The 24,897-nt window shown below is 53.3% G+C and overlaps 1 protein-coding gene across 1 annotated transcript in view; it reads left to right on the plus strand.

The window, feature by feature from the left end:
• The window catches only part of SLC9A1 (solute carrier family 9 member A1), a 48,986-nt gene that overhangs the window by 15,183 nt on the left and 8,906 nt on the right, over nt 1-24,897 (plus strand). The window contains exons 3-4 of the mRNA XM_081055774.1: nt 20,490-20,950; nt 23,978-24,228. Of these exons, the coding sequence (XP_080911900.1) occupies nt 20,490-20,950; nt 23,978-24,228 (712 nt within the window). The remainder of the gene's footprint in view (nt 1-20,489; nt 20,951-23,977; nt 24,229-24,897) is intronic.

Below are 24,897 nucleotides of genomic sequence, written 5' to 3' on the forward strand. Positions count from 1 at the left end.
AGGCAGGCAGCTCAATGCAGTGTGGGTCCTGGCAGCAGACGGCTCTCGGTCTGGCACTGCCACTTAAACTGTGGTGGCGACAGGCCCCAACCCACTTAGGGACAGATCAGGAAGGCCTCTGATTCAATGCACGTGAGCATGGACTCTCCTGTAGTCATGGGAACTACAGAGGTTTGGGGGAGGCGTAACCATCACTGGCCTGTGTTGAGGACGAAGCCTGTCCTGGCAGGTGGAGACTGGACTAGATGAAGTTTCTCCCGGTGTTCTTGGCTCTGGGCATTTTCCGCCTCCTCTCTCTGTGGGTAATTATCCCTCTTAAGAAACTGATCAGATGGGAAACTGCAGGAAACGGTTTGGGACAGGGATTGTGTAGGAGTTGGAAGGAGAGGGGGGAGGGTGTAGCATTAGAGGGGGACACATGCCAAGTAGGGGGAGGTGGCTCCCTTTGGAGGGGGAGGGAGGGGAGCTTGGGCAGGCTGGGAATTTAAAGCAGAGTGTGGGTAGCTCTAGGAGAGCCAAGTTCCTCAACGCTCCTCTACTCCTAGTCCTTGGTGGGTACGAGGGGTAAGATTGACTGCCACAGTCAGACTTTCCTGAGTCAACGGGTTAGGGTTCCAATGGGAAAGTGTGAGGCAGTGTGACCCAGCGGCCTGAGTACTGGGCCAGGTGTCACAGCCACACCCAGGCCCAGTTCTGCTGCTCATCTGTCCTGCTACTTCTGAAATTCCATTAATTGTGGGCCAGGGCCTGTTATGGCAAGTCGGTGTACCAGGGGCACCCTCTCCTGGAACAGAGCACTCCTCCATCTTAGCTCCCATTGGGCCCACAGCTTTAGTTGTGGGCGTGGCCTCTGTTCCCATTTGGCTTTGCCGGTTAAACGGCAGCTGTCAGTGTGCTGAGGCTTCCGGGGAGCCAGGCCCCACACGACTAACCACAGTGACCAGTGATTAGCAGTGAGGAGCAAGAAGGTCTCCACATTTGAATGGGTGCAGGCACCCAGAGGGTGGAGATTCAAGGCATCCTTTGGCACAGTCGGGTCAGTATAACCTGGTGGCTTAAGGTCATCAGAGTCCAACAGACCTGGCTTTGAATCACAGTTTCATTACCAGCCAGCTGTATGACCTTAGGCTGAGTACCTGACCCGTGAGTGTTGTTTTTCTGGAGACAATTCTCCCCTGCATGTTTTGTTTAAAACCTTTTGCCCCCTCTATTTCTGATTGAGAAATAGCATACATACATACATACGTGTACATACAGTGGAGTGCACTAACCTTAAGCTGTGCAGCTCATTGATTGTTTATGAACATTGGCACCCATGTTAACAACCCCCAGATCCAGATAGAGGACATCCGTGTACCCCCATAAAGTCCTTCCTGCCCTTTCCAGTCTGTACCCCCATACTCCCCTGAGGAAACCACTATTCTGACTTTCGTCATTATCAGTTGGTTGTATCTCTTCTTGAACTTCACATAACTGGAATCAGACAATAGGTCTGGCTTCTTTTGCTAAACGTCTCCGTGAGGTTCCTCGTTGTGGGCGCGTGTGCCCGAGGTATGGTCTTTCTACTGCTGTGTGGCATTGCCTTATGTGAATGTGCCGCAGTTGGGTCATTCTCCTGATGGGCATTTGGGCTGGTTCCCTTTTTGGGCAATTATGAATAAAGCTACTGTGAACATTCTTATACTGCATAGGGTTTTTGTGAAAATTAAATGAGATAATCTATTCCAAGAAAGTGTTTAATGCTGAGTTTTTACTTAGAGCAGGTGCTCAGAAAATTTTCCCCTTAGATTTCTTGTTTGTTTGTAAAAAGGAAAAAAAAATCCAAACACTACATGCCCTGTTTCCCCGAAAAAAAGACCTGGCCGGACCATCAGCTCTAATGCGTCTTTTAGAGCAAAAATTCATATAAAACCTGGTCTTATATCATATTGTATAAGACCAGGTCTTATAGTAAAACAAGACTGGGTCTTATGTGAATTTTTGCTCCAAAAGATGCATTAGAGCTGATGGTCCTGCTAGGTTTTATCTTCAGGGAAACATGGTAAGTCTACAAAGAGAAAAACACAGGCCATGTTCCTTTCACTCCCCTGCTCCTCAAGCTGATCACTCTTCACAATTCAGTGTATCTGCGTGGACGTTTCCCTGCAGTTGTGTGAAGTTCTTTTTCATAAAAATAGTATTATCATAAAACCATGCTATCCATTCTCTTTTGCAACTTACTTTCTTCAGTAAGTCTGATCTTTTCAGAATCCCATTATCTGCATGGAAGGAGCAGCTTGGAGAGAGACAGGCTGGAATGAGCTCCTGAACCTGTCCCTCGGGGCCCTCCTCCCTGGCCTGGCAGGGCTGCTCTCAGGCTTCCTTCTCTGTGGAACCAGGGTGTGGCTTCTGGAGCCCTGGGTGCAAGACCTGGCTCTGTTGCACTCTGTCTGGGTGTGTTCTTGGGCTTAAAGGCCCTGAGCTTTGGTTTTCTCCTATTTATTATAGGAGAACCCATATCCACCTCAGAGGGATGCCATGAGGTTTACATGAGAGAAAGTCTCTCAGAGCAAAATGGAAATTGATGCATATATGCTGGTTATTATGTCAAGTCATGGGACATCAGAGCTAGAGGAGGCCTCTGAGAAGCTAACCCAACTCGTTCTCTTACACATCAAGAAACCGTGGCCCCAGGGAAGGCTACAGAGCCAGCAAGTGGGGGAGCCAGAACCAAACCAAGGAGGGCATTCCAGCCCCACCCGCACCCCCGTTCCCAGTCTCTCTGGGCCAGAGCTTGGCTCTCACTTGCCCACTTTTTATCTTCAGGGACTCCCTGCTAGGGAGGAAGGACACTCCAGAAAATGTCCCAGCCCCAGTCCCTGGCCGAGGCCACAGGGGTGGCTATGTAGAACTTCCAGGCAGTGATCTGTGCCCACCATCCTCTGGCCCAAAAAGGGGGGGAAGCAGGAAGGTGGGGCAGAGGGGCAGGTTTTGGATGGGGAGGGACGTGCTTCCTCAGTCTGCCTTCCCTGTCTTAACTAGACACCACACCTCGGCCTCTATCGATCCCCCCGCGCCACGCAGGCTCACTCCCTCTCCCTAAGAAGGCAGACCAGCACCCCTGCTCCCTGTCCTCTCTGGCAAATGACAGCCTGGATCTGAGCATTCTCTTAGACTTCTTCTAGCTCAGTGTTCAGACGTCCTGAGCCGTTGTTCTCACCGCTTCTGTAAGAGGGTCCAGAGAGGGGTCCTCCAGGCCTGTGAGTATAGCATGGCCTAGGCTCAAGTCAACAGTCTGGAAACCACACCCTGACTGGTGCGGGCTCGGGCTTGTGCCTCACTCACCCAGCTCCTCCCCAGGAAGAATTTGGTGTGATAAGGTGTGCACAGCACTGGCGCAGGTGGGCCCCACTCTCCGCAGTGTTTAGCTACTGCAGGTAGTACCAGGCACACAGTGGCGGAAGTGGCTCCTCCTGCTCTGGTTCCTGCCTCTCTTGGAGCCGCAGCTCATTATGAAAGCGCCCGTGGCAGTGATACCAGGGAGCCGGGCAGGGCCCGCCTGGGAGTGCCCTGTTGGTCCAGGGTGGGGTTTGGGGAGAGGCTCCGAGCCCTGGTATCTGCTTTCAGGCGAGGTTGTGGAGTGATCCACGTTCAAGTGTCCGTGAGCGTGGTGTCACGGAAGTCCTGCACAGAGTGGGAGGAACCGCTGCAGCACTGGCTGGCACGACACTGTTGTGGGTCCTCTGCCTGCGTCACCTCGGTGGGCCTCACCTGACCCTGTGATGTGGATGGAGGTATCCTCATTTTATAATGAAGACCCCAAGGATCTGGGGATGTTAACTTGCTAACCCAGTGCCACATACACCAGAGAGTGTGTGTGAACTGAACGACCTTGAATCCTAGGAAGCCAGAGTGAGAGCTAGTGTGGGGACTGGCACTCAGGGACAGTGTTTATCCCATTCCATTGGTAGCAACCGTAGGTGTTACCATACTGAGGTCCCCAGCTTGCTCCTGTGAACATTCTGAGACCATTGTAGTTCGGTCCATCCTCTGGAGAATTGAGAAAATAGCTATCCATTTCATTTCCTTTGTGGTTCAGGTGGTTGAGAAATGCCCTAGAGGATGAGAACCTGTCACCTCTCTGTCAGCTTCCTGGGCTGAACCCTGCTTGGCCTGGCCACTGCCAGCTAGATGGCCTTGGGCAAGTGACCTCCCTCTCTGAGCCCGAGGTTCCTCATCTGTGATGTGGGTGTGGTAGCGCCTCCCTCACTAGGTAGCTGTGAGGACTAAGGAGCCCTCAGTGAGTGCTGTCGTCATCAACATCCCCCTTTCGTGAGGGAGCTGGCTGACGGAGCTGATGAGAACCAGGGCTCCGGCCTGAGTCCCAGGCCATTCTTGTCCTGCCGTGCGTGGCCACTTCCGCAGTTTCTCCAGCCACAGGCATCTGCGCAGGGCCCTGCCCAAGGGGAAGCAGGTGCCGCTGGAGACATTCTTTACTTCTTACTGGGCATGGGGCAGGGACTTCTATGCGTGGGTCAGCAGCAGGCAAGGCACGCTCACTCAGCTCGTCACTGGTGGTCTCCGAGCCTCCCGCCAGGCTGTTACACACAGCACATCGGAGCCAGATTCCGGAACCTGTGCTCTGAGAGCGAGAGCGGTATCAGGAAGCAGTTACAGGCTGTTTCCTATCGAGCAGCCTGGCGTGAGGGCAGAGCTTATCCTCTGGGATCAGGCAGGCCTGGGATCAAGTACCAGTTTTGTTGCATGCTGGCTGTGTGCCATTTGGGAAAGTTTCTTGCCCCCCCCTCTTCTCCCGCCTCCCCCCCACACTCCAGTTCAAGCTGTTGTTTCTCAGTCTAGTTGTGTAGGACACAGCTCCCTGGCCCATGCTGGTATTATGAGCCTTGCGCTCCCCCCGGCTGAGGCCGTCGGTCGTCAGTCATCGGTCAGCCACTCACAGCAGCTCTCACTGGCTGCCGGCCGCTCACGCTGGCTGCCGGCCACTCATGCTGGCCACCAGCTGCTCATGGCAGCACACGGTAGCCCACAGCAGCACAGCAGCCCGCGGCAACCAACGGCAGCTCACACCGACCTCCGGCTGCTCATGGCAGCCCAGCTCCAGGGAGAGCCATTGTTCACAATCTTAGCTGTAGAGGGCACAACTCACTGGCCCATGTGGGAATCGAACCAGCGACCTCGGCTTTAGGAGCACAGTTCTCCAACCACCTGAGCCACCGGCCTGGCCCTGGGCAAATTCTTTAAGCTCTGCGCCTCAGTTTCTTCTCTGGAAAATGGAAATAATGCCTACCTCATGGCATTGCTGAAGCTAAATGAGAAACATAGGGCTTGGTGATAATTCTCCCTTCCCATGCTGGTGTATAGCTGGAGGGCTGCACTGTGTCCCTCAAGGCAGTGCACATAGCAGTAAGCAAGGGCCCTGCGGGCCAGACCCAGGCCTGGGAGGTATTCCTGGAAGAGTTCCATTCCTCCTCACTAGGGTACCAGATTGTTCCTGGTTCTCCTGCTGGAGAGCACACACAGAACCAGGGCATATTGGCTCTGCTAGGGGTCTTTGAGAAAACCAAAGGTTTAGAGTGAGTGAGTGGCTCACCCCCAAGGTCACAGAGCACGTGTGTGACAGCCTGAAGTGAACCGGGGCTCCTGCTCCCAGCACAGCAGGACAGAAAGTCATAAAGCCATGGCTTAAAGCTGGAGGAAGCTTGGTTGGGTTATGGTTCTGGAGTCACACCAGCTGTAGGTCCTTGGGTAAGTCCCTTCACCTCTCGCTGCCTTAGTTTGGTCAGCTGCAGAATGATGATGGTGATATCTACATCAGAGAACTAGGAGAATCATGCAGTTCAAAGCATCACGATGTGCTTGATGAAAGGTCGTCTAAACGAAGGTGGGAATAGGTGAGGGGTGGCACTGTGTTTTAGACGAGGACTGACTTTAGAGCAGGGGTGTCCCAACTTTTATCAGCGTTTTTCACCAAGGGCCATGTGCGGTAAAATACACAAACAGCCGGGCCACTCACTCGAGGTGAAATACATATTGCCTCACCTGATTTATTTAAGTAAACTAAATACATTTTTGGAATTTGCTGTGGGCCAATTACCAATGGATCATGGGCCCAATTACCAATGGCCCGCGGGCCGCATTTTGGACACCCCTGCTTTAGAATGTGAATCTTGGGTGTAAATCCCGGCTCTGCTACCACCTCGCTGTATGACCTCGGCCAAGTTTCTGCCCCTCTCTGGCCTTCATTCTTTGTATCTGTGAAATGGAGGGGTGGAATTGGAATGGTCTCAGAAGGCCCTGCCTCCTCTAACCTCCTGTGGCTTCTTGGTGTCATTCTCCTCTGCCAACATAGGCCTGATCACCCTCTGCTGTTCCTGGAGCCCTGGGCCCTCCTGGCACTGGTACCAAAGCCTGCAACTGGCCGTGTCCTCATCTTTTTTCTGCAGTGTCCTCTAAAGGGCAGCCTCCTCTGAGCATGCTCAGCTCTCCCATCCACTTAGTAGATCTCCTGGCTCCTAGAAACCTGAGGTGACAGACCGTCTCCAATGGGTAGAGAAGGGAGGCAGAGAGAGGCCCTCCAGTATGCCCTGTGTCCCCTTTCTTCGTGATGCTCAGCCAGCTGGACTGTTTCCAGGAGACGTGTGAGGGAGACTTTCAGGGCATCCCCTGGGGATGGATGCCTCGGGTACCTGCTTAGGGGAAAGCTCTGGCCTTGCATACCCTGCCAGGCGGTCTGAGAGACCTGCTGCTCAGGTTTCAGGGAACCTGCTTCCTCGTGGCCAGCCACATCCACAGCTGTTGTGACCTGTACTCAGGTACCCTGAAAGGGAGTTGTACAGATTTTATAGGGGAGAAGAAGCAGGTTCCGTGGGGCTCCAGAGGCTTCTGCTACCTCTCAGCCTCCCCTTAGCCTCCTTCAGCCTCCCTCAGCACCTCGAGAGACTCCTGCCAGTGAGGGCTGAGCCTAGAACCAACGATAGCAGGGGCAGGGTGCCCAGCTCTGCTTCGGAGGGCTGCCTCAGAGTGTGGCCCAGTCTCCTGACTCTGGCTGCTTTCCTGGCAACTGTGCTCTGGTGCCAGCAGGCCCTGTTTGGGCCTGGGGACCAGCGATACAGAGATAGATCTGTGCCTGTAGTTGAGCGCTTTGCCAGCCCTTTGCTTTAAGTACATAATCTTATCAGATCCTCAGAACAGCCTTTTGAGATAGAAATGATTATGAGCCCGCTTTTCAGATGAAGAAACTGAGACTCAGAGGATGAGTATGTGCCTAGGAGACACAGCTAGCTGAAGGCAGAGCCAGGAACCAGGCCGCTGAGTTCTCAAGACCGAGCTTCCCTTCACACGGGACTCCCCGCCTCCCCTGACTAATGGCTGAGGTTGGTTTGAAGATCCCTGAGGAAACATTACTGCTTGTTTTTCCAGACGTCTTCCTCCAATTCCTCTCACTCGGGGTCTCCCAGCCTGCACGTGGTCCCACCTCCACTGGCCCAGCGCTCCTTTTGGCCCAGGCCCAGTCCCCTCTGCCTCAGTTCCCCAGAGTGCGGCTGCTCTGCTGCAGGCTGCTGCCTGACCGGTAGATGTGCTCTCACTGGGGCCTGGCTGTGGGGCTGGGCTGATCTCGAGTGAGCCAGGCAGTGAGTGACCTCTGCTCCAGTGGAGGGCCCAGCCCCTCTGGTGTCATGATTTTCCTGCTGTGCTCTTGTGGAACCCAAGTCAGGTGGCAACCCACACTGGGTCACAGAGTAGGCCTGGAGGGCAGACAGGCTGTGCTCCCCAGGAGCAGAGAGGCCCCTTGCCATCTCACCCCTCCATCTATGATGTGTCCTCTGTCCACCTGTGTCTTCCTTGAAAGCGGAGCTGTCACATTGATCTCTGCCACTCACTGGTGTTAGTTTTTGTTTTTCTCTGAGCGTTTTTACCTCCATTCACTCCTCTTCCTCACAGCCACCCTGGGCAGTGAGCATTGCTTATCCCCATGATGGAGAGGAAGGAAGTGAGGCTCGGAGCAGTATTGTGATTTGCCAGAGCTCACGGAGAAGTTCAGGTTTAGCAGTGGGACAGAAGTCAGCTCCCGTGGTGGCAGACCAGGGCTCTTGACACTGTCCCATGCTGCCTTGTGCAAAGGGCCCAGACACTGCTTGTTGGCACGGACAGAGAGCTCGTCAGTCAGATGTCACAGGTGGAAAGGCTCTCAACATACCTCAGAAGATGGGGAAACTGAGGCCAGAGAAAGGCAAAGCCTTGTTCAAAGCACCTAGTGAGTTGGTGGCAGGGTCTAGACTGGAACCAGGTCTCTGATCCCCAGCGTGGGCTTGGCTCAAGCCCTGCCTCTCTCTGAATGTAGCTGTCTGGTCTCTTGATGCCTTTGGAGCGTGGTGGGGGAGGGCTCACCCATCCTGGTAGGATATGCCAGAGGCAGTGGCAGCTGCCCCTGGAGCCTAGAAACGGCGGTGCCCTGGACAGCTCTGCCCCACCTCAGGGTGCTGTGCTCTGGCGGCCTGCACCATTTCCCTTCACTTTCTCCCCAAAATACGTGCAGGCAGGACCTTTCACTGATCCCCAGGTCAGAGCCCTCTGGTGGTTCTGCCTGGCTTACCAGGTTGACTCAGAATGCCCTCTCAAGGATAGTTAAGGCCTCCCCCTGCTTCTTCCACCCCCCCTTCTCCAGTTCAAACCGTTGTTTCTCAATCTAGTTGTATAGGACACAGCTCCCTGGCCCGTGCTGGTATTATGAGCCTTGGGCTCCCCTGGCTGAGGCAGTCGGTCGCCGGTCGTCGGTTGGCCGCTCACAGCAACTCACGGCAGCTCTCGCCTGCTGCCAGCCACTCACGATGGCTGCCAGCCGCTCCTGGTAGCACACGGCAGCATAGCAGCCCACGGCAGCCTGTTGTTCACAATCTTAGCTGTAGAGGGTACAGTTCATTGTCCTATGTGGGAATTGAACCTGCGACCTCAGCATTAGGAGCACAGCACTTCAACCATCTGAGCCACCGGGACAGCCCATGTAAGGCATTTTACACTCTGGCCCTGGGTGAGCACTGGACTGGGAGTCAGCAGTCCCAGATTTGTGGCCTGACTGCTGCTATGCATGTGATATTGGGTCCACTATCTGGACCACTCTGAATTTCTGTTGCTTCATCTGTTGCTTACTGCCCAGGGTTTGAGTGAGGACCAGAGGAATGGCTGCTTTATGGCCACGTAGGTAATTATTTCCTCTCCAGCCTTCACTGTCATTTGCACCCAGCAGAAATCCTCTACCTACACCATGCCCATTCCCCCCGTCCTGCCTTTCCGTGTGCCACTGCTTTGCCCAGAAGGCCCTCCTCGTGTCTGCTTAATTCCACCCTTCCTTCGGGTTCCGGCCAGTTCAGTTAGCGTTTAGTGCACACGGTCTGAGTGCCAGACACTGCAGACTAGCTTAAGTCCCAGGAATTCTTCCCTTGAATAGACACACAGGTTCAACAAACAAGCCTCGATCCTCGCTGTGTGCCATGCTCCGTGTTAAGTGCTGGAGTGTCAAAAATGAGCATGACCGGGTCCCTGCCCTTGAGCGGTCTGGAGGGGGAGACAGCCAACCAAGCACACGGTGTGAGCAGACTCTCAAAGGAGGGCCACAAGTCCTGGGCTCTGCAGGATCGAGTGTGACTAGTTTCTGCCCTTGGAGGTATTTAGGGAAAGGTGCTAGAGGAGCTGGCGGGGCTCTCCAGTCACCCACCCAGACAAAGCCAGGATCTGCTCAGTGCTCTCGTATCTGTGATCTCATACAATCCTCAAAATAACCTTGTGAGGTCTCTGGGGCAGGAGATATTCATCTGTTGAGCAGATACTGATGGTGAACCTACTGTGTGCCAGGCACTACTCTAGGTGCTAGGGAACAACAGTGATCACGACAGTCTGTCTTCATGCCGCTTGTGTTGTATGTGGGGGAACCATCAGTGAGCACATACAGACTGTCAGGAAGTGGTGAGTGCTGTAAAGAAGGATAAAGCAGGGTAAGCAGATAGAGACGCTTGGGGAAGACCTCCCCGAGGAGGTGGCATTTGAGCAGGGCCCTAAAAGAAGGGGGAGGGGAGAATGTGCTGCCCACCCATATGCGGCAAAATGTGTCAGGCAGAGGGAACAGCAAATGCAAAGGGCTTGGGGCAGAACTGTATTTGTACTCAAGGGAAAGAAGGAGGCCAGTACAGCTAAAGGGGAATGAGTGGAGCCAATAGGCTTTGCCGCTGGATTGGATGTGGGGTCTGAGAGAAAGGAATGGAGATGATTCCAGGGTTTGGGGTCTGAGCAACTGAGTGATTCTTGGGAGACAGGGACCATTGTAAGAGAAGCAGGTTTGGAGGTGGGAAAGTGAGAGTTCAGTTCCTGTGCCCTTGTCACTCTGCAGGTCCACCCCATACACACCCAGACACATCAGCTAAGGGTCATCCCACGCCTACCCCTCCAAGAAGCCATCCCATCTTCTCGGACCTACTCCAAGCTCTGTCCTCTGAGGGTTATTTTCTCTGATTAATGTTTTTCTGGCCCTTCTGAAAGACCAGAAAAGACAAATCCCCAAGTTGGGGGGTGCCCAACACCCCTTATTCATTACCATCCCAGACACTATAAAGCACATAATAGACTCTGTAGCTGATTGAGCTGGGAGGGGCTCCATGCCTCCCTGGGCATCTGTTCTCTCTCCCTGACACAGCAGCCCTCCCTGAGGTTTGTTCTCTTTTTTTGCAGCTCCCTCTCCCTCCCCTGTAGCAGCTGAAAATGGGGCGCCTGACTCGTTTTCTGCAGGGCTTATTATCCTGGAAATGGTAGAATTTCTCTTTGTGTTGCTTTCCTACTGCCTCCTCTCTAAGTATGATGATATCGCACAGAAGTTCAAGTTATATATATAATAGACTTAATTCATTGTTAGGCTTTCTAAGCTAAGTGACTTTCACCTGGAAAAGACACCAAGAACAATAAGTAGTTGATATACTCAATTCTGCAAAATTTGCATTTTGCAATCTCTATCCTCCCCCCCAGAAGAAAAAGAAAAGAAAAACCCAGCTTTCCCATAGCTCTAAAGTTTCTGGAAATGGAACCTCTCTTATCAAGCCTCTTGTTTCTTCCCCTCCTCCAGGTGTGGGGCAGACGGGTGCGTGGAGCTCCTGCTACTGTCTGCAAGAGTCAAGAGTCAGGGACAGGCCAGAGAGGGGGATGGGTGAGGAAGGGGAGAGCCCAAGCTGGGAGCTCCACACCTGGGGCCCCAGAAAAGGAAGGGGAGGCAGCTTGAAACCAGACTAATCCCAGGTTCTTTTCCAGCTCAAGCATTCTGTGCTGTTATTTATCCCACCCACACTCACGGTGAAACTCAGGAAGCCAAGAAGGGCCTCCTTTGCGAGGGATGTGATTTAGAGTTTTCTGATGCCAGCGGTACTGCAGGGTCAGGTGAAGGTGCAGAGAGAGTAGAAACTGAGGCCCTCTGGTTTCACTGCCAGCTACAGAGGCAAGTCCTGCCTGGGGCTTAGTGGACGGTCTCAGAGTGAGAAACCTGCCATCCCCCTAACACTGTGGTGGAGGGACTGGTTAATACATTAGGGTACAGGCGAGGCCATGCAGACAGTGAGGTCACTCCCTAGGGGTTGTGGGAGTTGGGGGGTAAAGTCATCCTGGGTCTGACACTGCTCCGTAGCCCTGTCTTCTTGGGGCAGCTAAGTGGTCACCCCTCCGGCATTCTCTTTGCTCATCTTAACATGGGGATAGTAATGTACCTGTCATTAGGGTTGTTGAGAAAATTCAATGAGATGCTGCAGTACTTGGTGCAGTCTCTGCCTCATAGAAGCAGTTATAACACGTATGCAGAATATACCATTTATACAAAAATTTAAAACTATAGATGCAGAAAAGTTTGGAATTTTGTATCCCAAACTGTTAACAGTGTAGATCTGGGGTCCAGTGGAGGGCGTGCTTGTACAGTGGGTATAGGGAAAGGAGAACCACTGGGAAGTTATACGCCTTCTACTTAATGCACTTATGTACTAGTGGGGATAAAAGCTTTAAATGACCATGAGCAATATATTTAAATTTAAATGAGCAACATATTTCCATTTTGAAAAAACCAAAGGGCCCCAGTGTGTATCACAGGGTCACCTACTGGGGACCCACACCAGCCAGGAGAATCTCTGGAGCCTGAGGCCCTGCCTCTCCCAGCTGCCACTCCTGGCTGCCTGGAAACCTCTCTCTTGCCAGGCCTGTTGTTGCCTCTTGCCTGTGTGTAGCTTGTCAGCACACAAGGACTGTTTATTGCTACTTCCTGGTCCCTATCCCTGCCCCCCTCTCCTGCATGAGTCATCTTCCACCTTACTGCATGGGGACTCTCAAGCCTTGGCCTTTCCTGTGGGGGGTGGGGAGAATGCTCTGGAGTCAATTTCATTCAACAAATATTTATGGAGAGCTCAAGTCGGGCTGGGTACCTAGAGGTCCTCAGGTGCTGCCCCAGCTCATGGTGGGGCAGGTGGGGTAGGAACTATTGTAACGGGTATTTGAGACCTGGGGGGAAAGACTGGTGGGACTGCAAGGCAGGGCAGGAGTAGAAACGGGCTCAAGGCCAGGTCAGGGACGATCAGGGCCAGGCCTGAAGGTGAGGGGACCCTTTGAGACCTGCAGCATCAGCGTGGGCCCATTGACTCAGATTCTTGCATGGCCGGCCTGCTCCAGCTGTGTGCCAGCGTCTCCCTCACTGCACAGTCTCATTTCCAGGCTAGCTGGATAGTGCTGCAAGGCCCTTGGAAGACTTTTGAGATTTCCTCTCTTTTCATTTGTTCATACTCTTTCTCCACTGGTCCCCTGCCCTTGAGACCCAACTTCAGTCCCAGTCCTTTAGGAAGCATCTGTCATTCCCTTAACCTGCTTTTCCTGAACAGTCACCTTTGTGGGGCTCAGGGCCATGTGTTGGGATAACAAATCAACTAGAACACCAGCTATAGAGCTCCTGGCTCCTCATCTAGGAGGAGCACCTGACTCAGCCTAGGTGCTTCCAGGAAGGCTTCTCAGAGGAGGTGACATCTGCTGCACTGGGTTTTGAAAAGTGGGTAGAAGTTAAAGGTGAAGAAGGGTTTCCCTGTGTGTGTGAACAGATGAGGCTTGGGGACTTTTGGCAACTAGAGTAGAGGTTAATGTGGATGGGAGGTTAAGTGTTAAAGGTTAATCCTGAGCTTGGCCAGCTGCCGCCCTCGGAATCCTGGTCACAATATACCTGCTGTGGAGCAGCCTCTCCTGCTCGGTCTCCCAGTTGCTGTGTCACTCTGCTTATTTCTCTCAAGTCTCCTTGGCTGCCGGGTCACCTCCAGGCCCTGTGGTATTTCTGTCCTTACCTCTCCTTTATCAATCACCTCTGAAGTTTGTCTGCCACTTCACAATGCACATGGTGCTTCTGTGTCCAGTACCTTGATTCTAACTTGTCTACACACGAAGAAACTGAGGCCTGTGGCTGGTGTAATGATTTGCCGAATGGTTACTAGCGGGCAGAGCCGGGCCTTGAACCCTGGTTTTGGCCTCCTGGCCCAGCTTGCTTTTTCACCATGCTTCAGGTGGCCCAGCATATGCTTCTTGTGTTCTCAGCTGGCTTTTTAGCTAATTCCTCACCCGGACTTGATGTTCCCAGAGGGTGGGACCCTGTCTCTCTGAGATGTGGATCGAGAAATAGAGGTGCCGTTTGGAAGAATGACAGGGAAATGCACTGAGAAGGCTGCCCCTACCCCCGCCACCCCCACATGGGGAATGATTCCTATCCAGGTACAGAACAGATTGTTTTATGGCTGTTTTTCTAGGGGAGGCATATTGCAGACTTGAATTCTCTTCCTGTTGATCCTGATGGGCTTAATTTTCATTGACTCAGGGTGGCACGAGGACTGGCAATCAGGAGGCCAGGGTTCTGATTTTGACTCTGTCACTTCCCAGCTAGGTAGCCTTGGGCAAGTCATTTCGTCTCGCTGAGCCTCGGTTTCTTCATCTTTCAAACGGGGGTCTGAATATGAGATGAAATGAGAGGAGCTACGTAAGAGGCCCCAGCACAATGCCTCACATCAGACCTCCTGAGTGTCCAGTGTTTTTCTCCTTCTCTGTGCTAGAGATTGTATCTTAAGGTGAATCATCGGTTTAAATTTTTTAAAAATTGTCATTCATTGGGTGACACCTGCACTGGGTTTTGAACAGTGGGGAGAAGTTCAAAGCGAAGACGAGTCTCCCTCTGTGTGCGCGCAGATGGGGTTTGGGGACTCCTTGTAATTGGAGTACAGGGGTTAATGTTAATGTAGATTAACCCCGTGGTCCAGGAGCTCTAAATAAATTATCTCAGTGACACTTACCACCACCCTGGGGTGGCACCATCACCCCAGTTACAGAGGGACCAAGACACAAAACATGTGTAACAGGTATTGTGCTGAGTGTTTTCCATACATCATCTCCTTTAATGTGCATAACAGCACTGATATTTGGCTGTTGGCAAAGGCTTGGTGAAGTCAGCCTGCCTTCCTGTTTGTCTTTTTCTTCCCTTGTTTTCTCATGTAATTATGACCCATACATCCATTTGCTATGTGCTGGGTACTTGTGCTGGGCCCTTTAGACGATACAGACTCTAGGATGGCTCTTCTCCTGCTTCTCTCTCTGACAAACTTCTGCTGATGCTTCAAACCTCAACTCAAGTGGTCCTTGCTCCGGGAGGATCACCTGCTCCTCAGACTTCAGCGTCATCCCCCCTCCGTCCTCCTTCCCACACTTCACATCTAAAAGCCAGTTTTCTGTCAATTCACAAATAGTTAATGCCTCTTCTATGCCGGAAACTGGAGATCCAGATGCCTAGAAAGCTCCCGCCCTTAGGGAGCCTAAAGCCCAGTGAAGGACAAGTGCATACCAACAGGTCATGATAATGGAGAGTGATTCATGCTATAATTGAGTTTTGAAGAAAATCATAAGAATAGCTAACATTGAGTCCCAGCATTGTTTGGCGTTCTTTACCTGATTTCCTCCTGCATTCCAGAAACCCTGTGAAACAGGCTTTTATACAGATGGGGAAACTGAGGGTAGGAGAGACAACATAACCTGTCCAAGGTCACCCAGCTAGTCAGTGGCTGCATCCTGATTAGAACCCAGGGCAGGGTGGCTAGTGCCACGTGTCTTTGTTTCTGCTGGTCTGTCTGGGAGCGTGCTGGGGCAGCAGCTGAGTCTGGTTTATCTTTCTCCCTGGTCCTCACAACTGATGTTGATGGTGGGAAGAATCAACACTGAGAAGAATCAGAATCCCTCCTACCCCAAAGGACACTCCAGCCCAGTGGAGACCGGAGCTGAGTACAGATCAGGCAGGCAGGGCCGAGTAGTCTGATCTTTCCCACCTCCTGCCCTAGGAGTTGAGTGGAAAAGACTGACCCCCTTCTGGTTGGGTTAACTGGGAAGGCTTCCTGGAGGAGACAGGCTTAAAAGATAGGAAGGACTTCATTAGGCTACCAGAGTAGAAGGGGAGCAGTGGTAAGAGACTTCCCTGGAGAAGAGCTTGTGGAAAGAAATACCACATCTGAGCCTCTGGGAATCTTACGTTGGGCCTCTTTAGTCCTGGGTTCTAATGCTCCCCTTAAAAATAAAATAAGCAAAATAAAAATAAAAACAGGGATAATGTAGAGTGGCTAAGAACACAGACTCCCTGGGTTTGAACCAGTTACCAGCTACTTGACTTTGAGCAAGTTGCTTAACCTTTCTGTGCCTCAGTTTCCTCGTCTACAAAATGAGGGGATAGTAATTTTGACCTCCCAGAGCTGTGGTGAGATGCAAATAAGTTTTAAAAAGTATCAGAGCACACTGCTGTAAACTGTAAAGTGCCAGGCTTTCGTTGGGAGATACTACCTTTCATTACTGTAGTTGAGACTGGTTGCTGGGGCAGTTGAAGAGGGAGTTAAAGAAATGGAATCGTTGTGCAACCAGGAATCCCTCGGGACCTGGCCGAGTTGCAGTCTCAGAGTCTTCAGGCCTGGAACTAGGGCGGCAGAGCCCCTTGCATACCCCTGGGTCCCTGGTGACCTAGTGCTGGTGGGCCCAGGATGTCCCTCTTCCCAGCACTCCCCAGCACCCAGGCCAGGGGAGAGATGCTGGAAGGGGGACCAGGGGTGTCTGGTCTCCCTGGCAACCAAGACACGAAACAGCCTTGTCTGCCTACTTCTGCGCTGGTCTCGGTGAATTGGAAGTCTGAAGTGATGTAAATAAAACTTTCTCATGGTGAAGAGCAGAAAAGCTGCAGGGGTGCCAGGAGCCCCTCACCAGTTCAGAGTTTTGTCGGGTGTCTAGTGTGTGTGCACATGTGTGTGTGTGTGCACAGAGTATGCATGTGTGTATAAGAGTGTGTCATAGTGAGAGTGTGGGTGAGTGAGATTATGAGCGTGTGTAAAAGTGAGAGTGTATAAGAGAGTGAGCCTGTGGGTGTGGGTGTCAGAGGGAGCATGAGTATGGGTGAGTGTGTAAGAGTGTGGATTAGAGTATGTGCAAGTGTATGTAAGAGAGTGTGGGTTAGTGTGTGTGCATGTGTGAAAGTGAGAGAGGGTGTAAAAGAGTGAGAGTGGGGTGAGTGTATGCGTTCCCCCAGTACCCCCAGTTGCCCATCTGCCACCTGTCAGTGGACACAGAATGAGCAACACCTCGCCCCCGAATCAGCGGGTTTGCCCTGTGGCTCGCAGGTGTTGCATTCCACACCTTCTCCCATCCTTGCTCTGGGATGATGGACACCCTCACAGGAGACCGTGTGGCCTGAGGGCTCATTGGACTTGGACCTTCATGGGCTTTCATAGTGGAGTCACTCACGTGATCACTAGCAGATCACTGGTTCCCTTTGAGTCTCAGTTTCCCTGACCATGTAAGGGAGGGTTTGTATGTTCCCCATGGTCTGTTCCAGCCCTCACAGCTCTGGGTCTGATTATAACTGCCCCACCCCTGATTCCATCCTGGTGACATCACCAGTGCCACAAGTTCAGGCCTTGGAAGTTTGGCCTCATTTCTTGGTATCGTGGGATCTCTCCGCGATGCTGGGCCTTTGTCAGGGGACCAGGGATCCCACCTGTGCCCCTTTTATCACACCTGGTGTCGACAAGTTTCCTGAGCTTTGAGGGGACTCTTCAGGGATGCAGGGTTGGGACGTCTGGTGGAGTCAGGGCCTTGGGAGAGGAACAAGCCAGAACGGGCCTGCACGCCCCACTTCCCGGAGCTTCTGCGCCTGGCAGAATCCACCCCGCTCCCCCTGGAAGCTGCTTTCCAGTAACGTGCTGCCTACTCGTGGGTTTGGAGTCAAGAGTAGATCCCAGACCTGCCTCCTCAGCTTGGGCTCAGCCCTCCCTTCCCTTGCCTGTCAGGGCCCAGAGTTCCTTCTGGTCACTGAGAGGCAGGGCCAACACAGGAAGACCCCAGGGGACCCACTCTGAGAACATAGCTCCAGCCCTAGGTACTCTGGGAGTTGCCTTATTTGCACTGCGTCCGAGTCAGGAGGCGTGGGACCCAGGCCTGGGTGGCCTGGTCATGCCCTGCCTCCTCTGAGCTCCAGGTTTTGATCTATCAAGTAAGAATGCCAGCTGTCTCTCACCTAGTGATGGAGGCCTGATGGCCCAAAGGGGCCGAGATTGGGAAAGCTCCTCACGGAGGTTGTGACCCTGAGCCACCTTGGTGTCCCCAGTGCACAGCTCTGGCCTGGGAGGAAATACCCGGCAGTTGAATAAAGGATTAATGAGCTCTCTTTGCTACAAGTAGGAGATGCACTAAGCTAGAATAGAACTTCTCCCTTAGACTCTGGGGAACCACTGAATCTTGCCAGGCTCCAGCTTTCTCATCTGAAAAATGGGACATCTATTCCACAGGGCTGTTGTGAGGACTGTTGTGAGGAAAGAGATGGTATGTGCCAGGGCTGTTGTAGAAAAGAGATGGTATGTGCCAGGCTCCCAGCACAGAGCCTGGCTCATGGTGCACCTTTAGGAACAAGGAACATTCTTCATGTGACTGCTCTTGACTTGTTTCATATTACCATCCCCCCCACAAGGAGCTATGGCTTACTTGTGTCTGGGTCTCTAGTGCACCATCTGGAACTTCCTAGAGCCAGGATAGCTTTCTGGGTTGGACGGATGGCATAGACGGGTGGGGAGGCATTTTAAAAATCTAACGTGTTAGGTGGAGGTGGAAAGTATCATCTGCCCGCTCTGCACTCTTTAGACTCGGCCTTTTCCTGAGGCAGCCATTGGTGTTCCGCTCCAGGGCAGGTGTGGACAGGATATTGAGGTTAGCTGGTTAGAGCTAGAGCTGGGCTCCTGGCCTTGAGAAGCTGCTTCCTGGCCTGTGCCTGCAGGAGCTCTGCTTCCCTGAACCCCTGTGCCATCCTATCTCCTCTCTGGGGCCGTACACGTCTCGGGGGTGTGGTGCCATTGTCCTGTCTCCACCACTTCTGCAGGGGTTGTCTGACCTCACTGGGTGCCACGTAGAGAGAGGAACTTGGGCAATGACTGTGGATTGGAGATGATGAGAGACACCAGAGAACGACTCCTGCCCTATCCTGGGTAGACAGGTGGTCAGGGAATGCTTCCTGGAGGAGGAGGAGGCAGGCAGATATGGTGTCAGCCACATACAGTGCGGGTAGAGCTACAGGAACGGTGCTCTGAAGAGACAAACTACACTAGGCGAAGATGTGCAGGTAAAAGAGGATGTGGCTCATTAAGGGAAATTACAAAGAGTTTGGCAAGGCTGAAACCTAAGAGTTGACAGTGGGGAGCATGGGACATTAAACAAGACCTAGCGACAGAGGCAATGCTGAACATTTGAATTTGACCTGTACAGCAAGAGAGGCTTGGGCTTAACGTGACCTACCCCTGCCCGCTGGGGCTTTACTGGTGGAAACGGCAAAGACTTAGGGACTTTTCAGCAGAAGAGGTGACCTTTGGTCAGGTCTGTCTTGAAGTTAGGAGAATGAACGCGCAGGATGGCTTTGGGGTCCTCTTCTGATCTAGGATGGAGATGTGGGTTTTTTCCTAACATGTTTTGAGTGTCTCCTGGGTGCTCGGCACTGGGCCTAAGTAGTATTTTGAGTGTGAGTCTTGCCTTGTAGCTATACTGGCACTATCGTTACCTGAGAGAAGGAGGGGCTTTGGACATGGGGAGGGATGTTCCTCCTGCTTTCCAAGGATTTCAGTAGTGATGAGAGCAGAGGCCTGGCCAGAAAGGCTGCTGGGAATCACGTGGATAGCAGCCCTGTGCATTTTCAAATCAGTCAATATTTGTTGAGCACCTATGGTGTCCCCAGCCCTGGGGATATAATTATAAACAGATATGGAATCTGCCTGCACAGAGCTTACAGGGATGGGGGGAAAGAGCTTTCCCCTTGAACAAAGTGTCATACCCTCTTAACCAAGCAGACCCTGGGGGTTATGGTACCCAACGTGCAGCTTCTCCACCCACCTCCCCACCCCAAAACAAGCCAAAAACCCCGAGGGAACTTGGGGCAGAAGCTGGCATTGAGAGAGGCCCTCTCTGAAGGGGATTTTGGTTATCTCCCAGCTGTGGGTTTGGAGCCCCTAGGTGAGCCTGCTGCTGTGGCTCTGAGGAGATGGTGGGTGGGTCTCAAGCCGAGGGGCGAGGGGCGTGTTCATGCCTTGAGGGGGAGGGAGGATAGGAAGGGTTGATTTACAGGACTGTGGAGTTTGATGGGAGCTGGGGGGATCTGCTCCTGGAATCTGTCCTGGTTCTGCTACTGATTTGCTATGTGACCTTGGGCGAGTCCCTTCTTTCTGAGCCTCAGTTGCCCCATCTTTAAGCTAGGAGGGATTGGGCTAGAAACAGGGTGGCTATAAATAGGTTGTCTCTCATGCCAAAATGATTGATTGCTGTTGGCTTCTTGAGCAGCACTCTGGACTTGGCAGAAAAGCATGTGAGTCTGGCACTGGAGCTTGCTGCATGCCTTCTGCAGACCCCGGGCAGTATGATCCCCAAGCTCCTTCCTGCACTGACGTTCTGATTCTTCTGTGCTGCCTTCTGTCTCCTGTGTCACTTCTCCACCAATCGGTGGTCTGCCTTCCTCTTAAACACCTGCCTCCCTGAACTTGTGCCTGGAAAGATGGCTTGAGTTCAGGTGTAAGTAATGCCCCTAGGTACTTGGAGCCTTGGTGATCAGTGTATAATTTCACCTTGAACCTTTCACCTTCTGGAGGCATACACAGCTGCTGCTTTCTGCTATTTTATGACAGTGACCGATAGCAACTGTATAGCCTTTGAAAAAGGCGCTTTAAAAACATTGTCACTTAGATGAAAGAGCAACCCTGTGAACCCTGTGGTATTATCACCTCCATTTTACAGGTGAGGAAGCTGACGTCAGAGAGTCAGCAGAACGGCCCCCTGAGATGAGTCTGTGCCGCTCTCACCAGCTGCTCGCCTCCGCCCCAGCCCTGTCCCCAGCCTTCTGTCCTCCCAGCTCCCTGCAAGCCCACAGCTTCCTGTTCTCTCGTCCTCCACAGGTTTCCATGTGATCCCCACTATCTCGAGCATCGTCCCGGAGAGCTGCCTGCTGATTGTGGTGGGGCTGCTGGTGGGGGGCCTGATCAAGGGCGTGGGCGAGAAACCCCCCTTCCTGCAGTCCGATGTCTTCTTCCTCTTTCTGCTGCCGCCCATCATCCTGGATGCGGGCTACTTCCTGCCGCTGCGGCAGTTCACGGAGAACCTGGGCACCATCCTGATCTTTGCTGTGGTGGGCACACTGTGGAACGCCTTCTTCCTGGGGGGCCTCATGTACGCCGTGTGCCAGGTGGGCGGCGAGCAGATCAACAACATCGGCCTCCTGGAAAACCTGCTCTTCGGTAGTATCATCTCGGCCGTGGACCCCGTGGCCGTGCTGGCCGTCTTCGAGGAAATTCACATCAACGAGCTGCTCCATATCCTTGTCTTCGGAGAGTCGCTGCTCAATGACGCCGTCACTGTGGTGAGGGGCAGGGACCCGAATCCAAGTGCAGAGTGACCCGCGTCCCCGTTAGTCATAGGAATAAAACAGCAAGTCCATCCCTGCATACTGTGTGCCAGGCATCGTGCTGAGCACGTGACACGGATGATGGGTGATCTCGTGTGATCCTCGTGACAACCGTAGGAGGTGCTCAGTGTTCTCACTTTACAGAGGAGGAATCAGGCCCAAAGAGGTTAAATAACTGGCTAGAATATGATGGAACCAAGTTAGAAGCCATGTCTGTCTGACTCTGGGGACTTGGCCTGAGCACTTGGCCTTACCAGGTCATATGGTCCATCCCAGACTTGGATTGTGATGGGACCTTGGTTGTATTACTTATCTTCTTTGTACCTCAGTTTACCTTGTATAGACCATTTAGTCTGTAAGGGGCATTTCAGCATTTCACATTTAACATTTCATGTGGGCTATGTCTTTAGAGTTTGGTTTGTGCAGAGTTCTGGGGCAGCAATTGTGGAAAGGGACCTTGCCCCCCAAACCTCTAGAAAGTGATAAGTGAAAAGGGCTGGCCACTTGCTTACTAAGTGACCTTAAGCAAGTGACTGTACCTCTAAGGACCTCACCTTTGACACCTGAAAGGGGCAGAGTAGTTAGTGCTTTCCTCCTAGGGTCTAGTGAGGAGACAGCCCCAATGCGAGGTCTGCACGTGGCAGTTCTGTATATGTTTGCACATGCCCTTCCTCCCAGCCAGTTTCCTCAGGAAACAGATACGTGTATGTGCACACCACATTGTGTTGTGAAAACACCCCCACCCCCCTCCCAGCTGCACCCCTCAGCAGCTGCACACATAGGAAAGCACAAGGACACATGTGCTTGCGCATGTACTCCCCCTTCTCCACCCCAGCCCTTCAGGAAGCTGCACCTCAAAGAAGAGACAGACACTGGTGGTCTGCGCACGGTAGCTTTGGCTTCCTCTTCCTCCCCTGCTGCCCTCGTCGGCTCCTCATGGGCTGATAGAGCAGCAGCCTGGCCTGAGCATACCGGCCTTGGTCCTGGTCTCTTCTAGTACCCCCTCTTGCCCAGGGTTACCATGGTGCCTCAGTTTCCCCATCTGTACTTAGCCTGTCATCCTTCTGGGGTTCTTATAGGAGTCACACCCACTAGTATCTGAAACTGATGGGTGCCAAAGACAGAGTCCTCCCGCTGGGCCTGGGTGTGGGGCTGGCTCTGCTGGGATGCACTGGGGTGTGGTTGCAGCAGTGGATACCTCAGTCTAGCCCCGCGGGCCCATAGCCTCCCCTCCCCAAGGAGGTGGCATGGTGGTAGTAATCGCTGGTGTTCATTGAGCACTTCCTGTCTGAATATGTATTGCCTCATCTGATCTGCACAGAAACTCCATGAGGTGAGCACTGTTGTTATTCCCAGTTTTTCCAGGTGAGGAAACTGAGGCACTGAAAGGCTAAGGAACTTATCCACGGTCTGATAAGTGATGTGGCTGGGGTTCGTACCAGTCTGAGTCCAGAGCCCATCTGCTTACCACTATGCTGCACTGCCTCTCTAGTCCCACTGACAGTAGTCACTGTCTGGAAAGGAGGACCCTGCCCTCTGTACCCGCCCCACTGGCCCAGGTGATGGACCCAAGGACCCATGGATCTCCTCAGGCCAGGGGTGAGTTTAGGCATCCCAGGGCTGAGAACGCGCCTGCCGTCCTCTGCTAGAGCCCTGCCCTGTCTCCCAGACGGCTGTGTTCCAGGCAGCATGGGATTGGCCAGCACTCAGCATCTCTCCTTCCTGCCTGGCCCAGGTCCGGCCCTTTCTGGAGCTCTGGGTGTGGTGCAAGCATCTCCTTTCCCAGACAGTAAACCTGAAGGTTGCCCGTGAGCTATGTGGTCTCGGGCCTTTGCCCTGGAGGTCACCTCCTGCACCCATCTCCAGGTCCTGCCCAGGTACTGGGAGCTTTGGAAGGTTCCCTCGCAGGGATTCTCAGCAGTCCCCAGGCCTGGAAACTCCTCATCTGGTTTCCTGGCAGCACTGCCTAGGAGTAGGCCAGGGAGCTGGCTCCTAAGAGGGCAGAACCTCAAAGCTCAACCCAACAGGGAGGCCCTATCCACTGCTGTCAGGGAACAAGTTCTGGGCCCAGTTCTGCTGTTCCCAGGCTAGGGGCCCTCTGGCAAGTCACTTTGCCACTCTGAGCTCAGTTAGCAAAGGAGCAGGCATCCTTAGTGACCTACCTTACAGAGCTGTGGTGTGTCAAGCAGGATGACCATTGTCAACGGGCTTTAGAGTATGTGAAGTGCCACTTAGATGTCTGACGGTCGTGTTATAATGACCGTTTACTTCCCAGTCCAGGACGCGGGGGAGCCTTAGAGAGCCTCCAGTTCCATAGCGTCTGAACTTGGCTGCTTATCACGACCACCTGGGGAGCTTGTTGAATAGAGATTTCTGGGGTCCACCTCCAGAGAGTCCAAGTTAGGGTACCGCCTGGACATGTGTATTTTCAGAAAGCCTCAGAGGTTAGTTAAGACGTCCTGTTCTAGTTTGTTGCCTGAACTTTCCCTGCTTTGTGCTGAAGGAGGGACATGATCTGCCCAAGGTCAGACAGAGGTGAACTGAGCAGTACCAGTCACAGCTGCCACTGTCACAGGCACGGTTCTGGGTGCTCTGCCTTTACTGACTAATTTAATCCTCACAACTGCCCTGGAAGGTTGCTCCTATTGCCCCCCATTTTGTGGATAGGAAAACTAGCCCAGTGAGATTGAGCAATTTGCCCCGTGTGTACGCTGGGGGACAGCAGGCCCAGAGTTGCAGCCCAGGAAGGTAGGCTTCAGAGTCTGTGCTCAACGAGCAGGTGCTCCAGGCCTCAAGCCAGACCCTCTAGCCCCCTGGCCAGTGGCTCTGAGCACCTGCCTGGCACTAGGGTTTCTGTGTTCCCACGTGGCCTCTTCTAATGGCCGTGGTCATCAGAGGAGACGGGATCACCCTGGCCAGACCCCCAGGAGCCATGGGCCAGGGCCCCGCTCTCCTGCTGACTCTCCTGCACACCCTCCCCAGGTCCTGTATCACCTCTTTGAGGAGTTTGCCAGCTACGACCATCTGGGCATTGTGGACATCGTCCTCGGCTTCTTGAGTTTCTTCGTGGTGTCCCTGGGCGGGGTCTTTGTGGGCGTGGTCTACGGGGTCATCGCAGCCTTCACCTCTCGATTCACTGCTCACATCCGAGTCATCGAGCCGCTCTTCGTCTTCCTCTACAGCTACATGGCCTACTTGTCAGCTGAGCTCTTCCACCTGTCTGGCATCATGGCGTGAGTCTGGGTGCGGCAGGGGGAGGCCACCAGCTGGGATTCCCAGGCTTGTAGGGTCGCGAGGGAGCTCACCAGGACCCAGCTCCAGCACCAGGGAAGAGATGAGCTCCCCACTCCGGGCCCTGGGACTGCCCCTGGAAGCACTGAGTTTAAAGTTCTGTGAAGTCTCAGCCCTGCTAGGTCTTTCCTTCATTTGTTTTAAAGGGAACCCCTTGGTTGTAGCTAGGTACAGGCACTCGCATTCACTGCTCCCCTCGGCAGCCCCAGCAAAGAGGCTGGAGGCTTCCGCTGAAGCGAGGAGTCCTGGAGGTCCTGAGGCCTCAGCTGGGTCTTGAAGGCAGAGGCAGTGAGGTGCCAAGGTGTTCCCAGTAGAGGAGGACATTGGAAGTGCAGAGGCGGGGCTGGATTGGGGGAGTCGGGGTGACAGTGTGGAGGCCAGGCCAGTGGACTCCAGGCTGGGAGGGCTTGGGCTGCTGCTCAGAATGGAGCTCCCTGTGGAGATGCCCACGCATCAGGGGACACCACACTATGGGGAGTAAACGCTAGGCCACAGGTGTGTGTCGTTGACTCCTGTTAGGCAGAGAGGCAGCGTGGCCTCAAGGGCAAGGCGTAGGCTTTGGAGATACCAGTTTGTGTCTTAGCTCTGTCACTCGCTGGCAGTGTGACAGT

The sequence above is a fragment of the Rhinolophus hipposideros genome (assembly GCF_964194185.1).
Source record: "Rhinolophus hipposideros genome assembly, chromosome: 8".
Taxonomy (NCBI): domain Eukaryota; kingdom Metazoa; phylum Chordata; class Mammalia; order Chiroptera; family Rhinolophidae; genus Rhinolophus; species Rhinolophus hipposideros.